General features: G+C 44.5%; 1 protein-coding gene across 1 annotated transcript; it reads left to right on the top strand.

The window, feature by feature from the left end:
- The first annotated feature begins 211 nt into the window (after window positions 1-211).
- LOC137542345 (eukaryotic translation initiation factor 1) lies at window positions 212-5,787 on the top strand. Its single transcript, XM_068264179.1, has 4 exons — window positions 212-351; window positions 3,640-3,803; window positions 3,892-3,993; window positions 4,505-5,787. The coding sequence occupies exons 1-4, from the start codon at window positions 321-323 to the stop codon at window positions 4,547-4,549; spliced, it is 342 nt and encodes a 113-aa protein (XP_068120280.1). The 5' UTR covers window positions 212-320; the 3' UTR covers window positions 4,550-5,787.
- Window positions 5,788-6,417: the final 630 nt, after the last annotated feature.

Below are 6,417 nucleotides of genomic sequence, written 5' to 3' on the forward strand. Positions count from 1 at the left end.
GTTTTGCTTTGGCAATGCTAAATGTCCTGCCAATAAAGCTTGTTGGATTTAGATACAGGACGTGCTCAGACACACACACACTCCTCGGTTCCTAAAAACAACAGCCGCCCACACCTAAGATGGCGTCCATGCAGCGTTCACTCCACCAGGAGGGCGGGGGAGTGTAAGGTCACGTGCGCTGACGTAGCTGCAACTGCTGGCGACCTATATAAGGCGAGGCGCGGCCATCTCTTCGGTTACGTGTGCCAGCAGCTCTGCTCTCCAGACGGTCTCATCTCGCTGTAACGCCGTTCCCGACAAGGAAACCCCCATTTTATCGTATGTCCGCTATCCAGAACCTCAGCCCCTTCGGTGAGTGTCCCTCTGCGCAGCCACGCCCCCTCCACCGAGCTGTACCGCGAGCGGCTGGTGACGTGTGGTATTAGATGGGGGGGGAATGGCGCGTCTCGCGCTGTGTGAGGCGCCTCGGGGAGGGCGGGGGGCGCCACGGCTGGAGCGCCGCTTTACAGTCACTTGTAGCCGCTGAATCCATGCAGAGGGCTCAGCGGGCCCGTCTATTTATTACTATTTATTATTGGACTGGAGGGCTAGCGCTGCTCAAAATGGCGGCGGTCGCCTCCCTTTGTCTTGTTTAGCAATGGCGCAGCTTCCTTCCCTGGTTCTCTGGTGACGTCAGTGGGGGCGTAGTTACGGCGCCTCGCCTGGATAGGCCCCGCCTCATTCCTCTTGTACTGGTTGGGATGTTTTTTTCCCCTTCTCTCCTCCCTCCTCTTCCATTCCTATCCTTTGAGAATTGCTGATGTGGCTGCTAAGGCTGAATTTGATGTGGATTGTTGAAGGCCACGATACGATTCTTCGTGGGATTCGATTATGATTCTGTTTACGATCCGATTAAATCTGACATGTCTGATTGGGATTCGATTAGGTTCACTTCGATTTGCCATTGTTTTGCAATAGCAAATTGAATCCCGATCGGACATGTCGGATTTCATCGGATCGTAAATAGAATCATAATCGTATTGTGTAGATTGGGCTTTACATTTTAAGCTTGCAAGGGCAGGGCACTCTCCCCTTTGTCTTGGAAATCACTATACATTTTATCATGTTTTATCACTGTCATTACCAATTCTGTATTGTCACTAATACTATATAATCAACTGTAGCTCACACAGGCAGGAGGGTTTCGGGGGCAGGTGGGTGTTTGTGATGGGTGTGCAGGGACAGACCTAGTTTTAAACAGGCTAAGGTCACTAGTTATGTATATTGGTGTACACCAGGGGTTCCCAAACATTTTGGGTTGAGGGCCGGGTTAACATACTTAAGACTGCTGGGTGGCCGGAGTATACATAAAATGTAAAAGTCTTTGTGCACCAGACAGTGAAGCATACCCAGGTGACAACCTGCAGTCCAATTGGACAGCCGTGTCACCTGATGTGAAATTTGATTGGGAACCAGCGAATTACTGCTTTCTGGCTTCATTCTATATGCTGACCACCAATATTTAAAGATGTAGCTGACCACATCTATAATACATTTTGTGTAGGGGGCCAGTAAAAAAGCCTCATGGGGCCATATTCGGCCCGTGGGCCTTAGTTTGAGGACCACTGGTGTACACCATTGTCTGTCTGTATTATGTTGTACCCAATGTTTGTTTATTTTGTACAGTGCCATGGAATATGTTGGTGCTTTATAAATCAATCACTCAGCACCTATATATAAAAGTGGATACAGCAGAATCAGTTAGTGAACTTGCTCACCACCATGTCCCTGTGTAATGTACATTAGAATCCCTTATAGTAAACTCTGTGCTAATCTACTTTAGGGCTCTTTCACACCGGAGCCCATTTGCTGTGTTTTTAACGCAGTTAACAAAGGTAAAATAAAAGTCCATAGACTTTCATTTTACCTTTCACTCAATGCCCCGGGAGCTTTTTATCTTTAGGAGCCCGCCTTTCCAGTCAAGTGAATTAATTGCTATTGCCGCTGATTGCTTCGTACTGCAGCATCCTGACGACACGCCGCAGGCTATTCAACAACGTGCAGGAAAACTACTCCTGCATGTGTTGTCTGATGTGAAAGAGCCCTGTGGGGACCTAGTAGGAAACCTCATAGAATACTCCAATCACAGCGCCCTCTACAGCATGATGCAATGTTATTGGATTTGATGCATTGAGCTTAGCCGTCATCCATTACAGCCTAGTAGTTGAACTAAAATTTCCTTATGAGGGTTCCTGCTTGATCCCCCTAAAGTAGATTGGCACAGAGTTTACTATAAAGGAATTCTTGTGTGCATTGGAATGGGCTGTTGTGGGTGCTGATTGCGCCTCAGGTGCCTGTGTCTGTATGGAATGCTGTTATAAACCTCCCTTTTTTTATTATACAGTCATATGAAGGTGCCTGGTCCCTTGAGTCAAGCTAAAAAAAATATATAGATTTGGCTAAACATCACTTACTGAGTATAGATTGGATGTGGATTCCTGTACATCCAAACTGGTCCCTTTAGAGATCAGCCAACTCAGCTGTAATGGATTAATTTTGGTATTGGTTTTTTTTTTTGTGTGTATTATGCAGTACAGTGGCATAGTCGATAGCACTCAGCATTGAGTCTCTGTCTCAAATCCCAGCCAGGGCAATATCTTTAGAGTGTGTGGGATTCCTTTACGAAGGGGTCCGTCACCGTGCCATATAAATGTGTTAAAGCAGTATTTCTAGATGCATAACTGATCAAGTACTTCCCAGTATACTAATATATGAAGAACCTGGTGTTTGGGTATGCTAAATTTGTCATGACTTTTCCCCTCTGGCAGGATTTGCAACTCTAAAGCCTTATCTACACGAGGCGATGTGACTTATCAATAAGAGCCGCTGATGCTGCTCGATAAGATTTGTCAGATTGGATTTCGCCACCGCCGATTCCCTGCTTGCTCCCCACGAGGGGACATTGGCAGAGAATCGAGCGCAAGATGAGCGGGGGATCAAATCCGACCCGGCGGGGATGCGGAAGAGGCGATCCGGCGGCTAATCGAGCCACCCGATCGTCTCGTGTAGACGAGGCATAACTCTTCCAAACACAAATAAAATGCTGCATTTCAGGCACATAGATCATGTAAACACTTGTTTTATGCTGGGAATACACAGCTCGGTTCTCTTATCTTCCTCATTATCTATTTATTTATTTTTATGAGAAATCGAGCGGCAAAACAATCAAGCGGTAGACCGGACATGTCTGCATTATCGATCGTGCCATCTTATCAGCTCAGAATCGAGCCGTGTATTCCCAGAATTTAAAAAAAAAAAGGGTTTATGCACTGTGGTGTGCCTTTGCTGAACTGTGCAGTGCTAACAGGATTGTGGGAAGGTTCTTCTCCCCGTTACAAACTTATCTAAAATTGCAAACTTCCCATTTCAGATAAGACAAAAAGAAGTTGTGGTGTCCTCCAGGAAGGTGTCAGTGCTATATAAAGTCATTAATATACTATTACACCTAATGGGGGTCTACAGTAATGGCTTATATGTGATGTGGATGTGCAAGAAAGTAATTGTTTACATGAGAATGGCAGATCGTCCTGTGCAGGGTATCCTGCCAGTCTCTCGGGTTTACCAGACATTAATATTAATCTCTGCCCATGTTCTTTGCAGACCCCTTTGCTGATGCAAGTAAGGGTGATGACTGGCTCCCAGCTGGGACAGAGGATTCCATCCATATAAGGATCCAACAGAGGAACGGCAGAAAAACCCTTACAACAGTACAGGGAATTGCGGATGACTACGACAAGAAGAAGTTGGTTAAAGCCTTTAAGAAGGTAGGTGTTTCATCTGTGCATTGATCATGCCTTCAGGTTTGATAAGTTGGCATCACTAATGGTTTTTTTATACATATTTTCATCTTAGAAATTTGCTTGCAATGGTACTGTTGTTGAACATCCAGAATACGGAGAGGTGATCCAGCTTCAGGGAGATCAGCGCAAGAATGCATGTCAGTTCCTCGTGGAGGTGAGTCTTGGCTAATTACCTTCTAGGGGAGATGATGGGAAGATAGTCAGCTGGTCTTTTGCATTTTTGGGTGTCCATGTTTTGAATTGCACAAGCTGGTTGCTTTTTGTCCCTGGCAGGTTGTCAAAGTGAGTAATTAGCAGATCATTTGGTCAAATCTGTTTCCCTTTAAGCTGCATGTGGTTTCCTACTCCTCTTAAGTTCTCAGTCACTGAATATCCACATATGAAATTCAGGATTCCAATTTTTGTATAGATCCTGGTTTCAACTTCAAACTTTTTGTATGTATATAACCCTGCCCTCCATGTTTGCACCTAGGCTATGTTGTCATATTATACTCTGGAGGACTTGGGAGACCAGCTTATGCTTATTTAATAACCCTTCAGTGATGCACCTGGTTAGCAGTAAAGATGTCACTGACTCTGATAAATGTTACTCAGGAGGGGTGGGTTTTAACTAACTTCTTCATAAATTTACTGTTAAATTTTTTTTTTTTTTTTTTTTTTGCCAGGTTGGACTTGCCAAAGATGACCAGCTGAAAGTCCATGGTTTTTAATGTGAAGACCTTAGATCTAAGTTATCCAAGGACTCTCTTCCTGCAATGTGTAGCAATATCAACAGTTATCCCTTGTCACAAGTTTATCATGCTTGTGATATTTTACCCCTATGCTAAGAACTGTAATAAACTCTGGTAGCCTTGCACAACCCTTGTGGGATAGTCCTATTTTGTTTCACATACGGCAGGTGGATAAAGATAGGGAAACAGCAGGCAAAATAACTATTTTACATATTTGAGTTTGTAGGTGGGGCTGTCTTTTGGTGTTTGTCTACATGTTGCAAGCACAACTTTTTCTTTATAGGCAGTGTTCTGTGCTGTTGTTGCAGTAAATTCAGAGCTGACAGAATTTCAACACAGCTAAATCATTGGGGTTCGTATGGTGGGTGCTTCTGTAACCAAGGTAAGCAACAGTGTTTGGGGTATCCAAGATCATGACTGCATACAGTAAGACTAGAAAGACTGCATCTGACAAACAAAGTGGACAGGAATGTGTGAGTAACAGAGACAAACTAACATCGTGTAGGATTGTGACTGCTGAGCTGAATATCATGCTCACAAACCTGGTCAGCACCAAAACTGTACGAAGGGGCAGCCGCAAACAGGGTTTTTATGCAGGAGCTGCCATTGCAAAACCACTCAGTGATGCAAATGTTACTAGGTGGGTGGTGCCAAAGTTATCAGGCCTGGACTAACACCTACTGAGATCACATGGTTTCTAGAAGACACGTCTGCTGAAGAGCATGAATGCTGCAAGGCATTGCTTTGAGCATCAATGAAGCCGGAGGTCACTTGGCAGTATCGGAGCAGTGTAAAGCTTGCTGCTGTTGGACTCTGAAGTGGAACGAAGATGTTGCGATCGTCACTTTTAGCAGCTTTGACCAGGAGTCTATACTTGACGTACCAAGAGAACGCTGCCCTCCTGAATGTGCAATGCAGCTTGGAGGAGACACAAGCATGAGGCGTGTGCCTGACCTTAAAGTGTGGGCGGTTTTAGTTGTAAAACATTAGGGTCTCTTGTCTAACACCTGTAGTTGGTTGTGACTGTGTGCTCTCGGGGTACATGCTTCAGAATCTAAACTTCTGACAAGGGGGATTTCTGTTGGGACACTTTAACCTATGTAGTCTGATGCAGAGCTGACACCTTGTTTGCAATAACCTTGTATAATGGAGTGACAGGATCTCAATTTTAACTGTTTAATGTTTTTGTTTTTTTAATAAAGTCTTTTCAGTTAAAATGTGTTTGAGACTGTTAACTAATAGAATACATAGCTGCTGTAAACTACAGTATCAGATGTACCAGACTAGGGCTCTTAATGTTGGAGTGGGGGAGTTGCATACTAAATGGCAGGCCTGCCATTCCCTCAATTCTTCCCACAGATCATCTGCTGATTGGCCCCACCCACTCCTCCAATGTGACCGTTCACCAACCAGAGTGCTGGGCTGACAGAATTCTCTATACACCACAGGACCTGAAAAATGGTGAGCAGCAGGCAGTGGACATGGTGCTCCAATACTGTTAACCAGACTATGCAGTTTAGTCATGGTGAATTAGAGCAATCTACTACTAAGGCTATAACTCACTTTATGCCTCTAAAACCAAAGGTACAAGAATAGTCTGCTTCAACTGGGCAAGAAGGGTACTCCTCAAATACTTTGCGAGTCTGCCCATCCATTTTTGTTCCTAGAAATCCTTGTCAAAGTCAGAACTCTGTTTAATTGCAAATCTTTACCAACCCTGAAGACTGACACTGCTTCCACCATTCTGACATGTCTAGCAATGCCAACACTGAAAGAAGCAATGTTGAGAAACATTGGCTGTGGATGCATCTGCGAACACAGAACATTACCCCTTGTCTGGGTCATAT

Source organism: Hyperolius riggenbachi, chromosome 12, assembly GCF_040937935.1.
Source record: "Hyperolius riggenbachi isolate aHypRig1 chromosome 12, aHypRig1.pri, whole genome shotgun sequence".
Taxonomy (NCBI): domain Eukaryota; kingdom Metazoa; phylum Chordata; class Amphibia; order Anura; family Hyperoliidae; genus Hyperolius; species Hyperolius riggenbachi.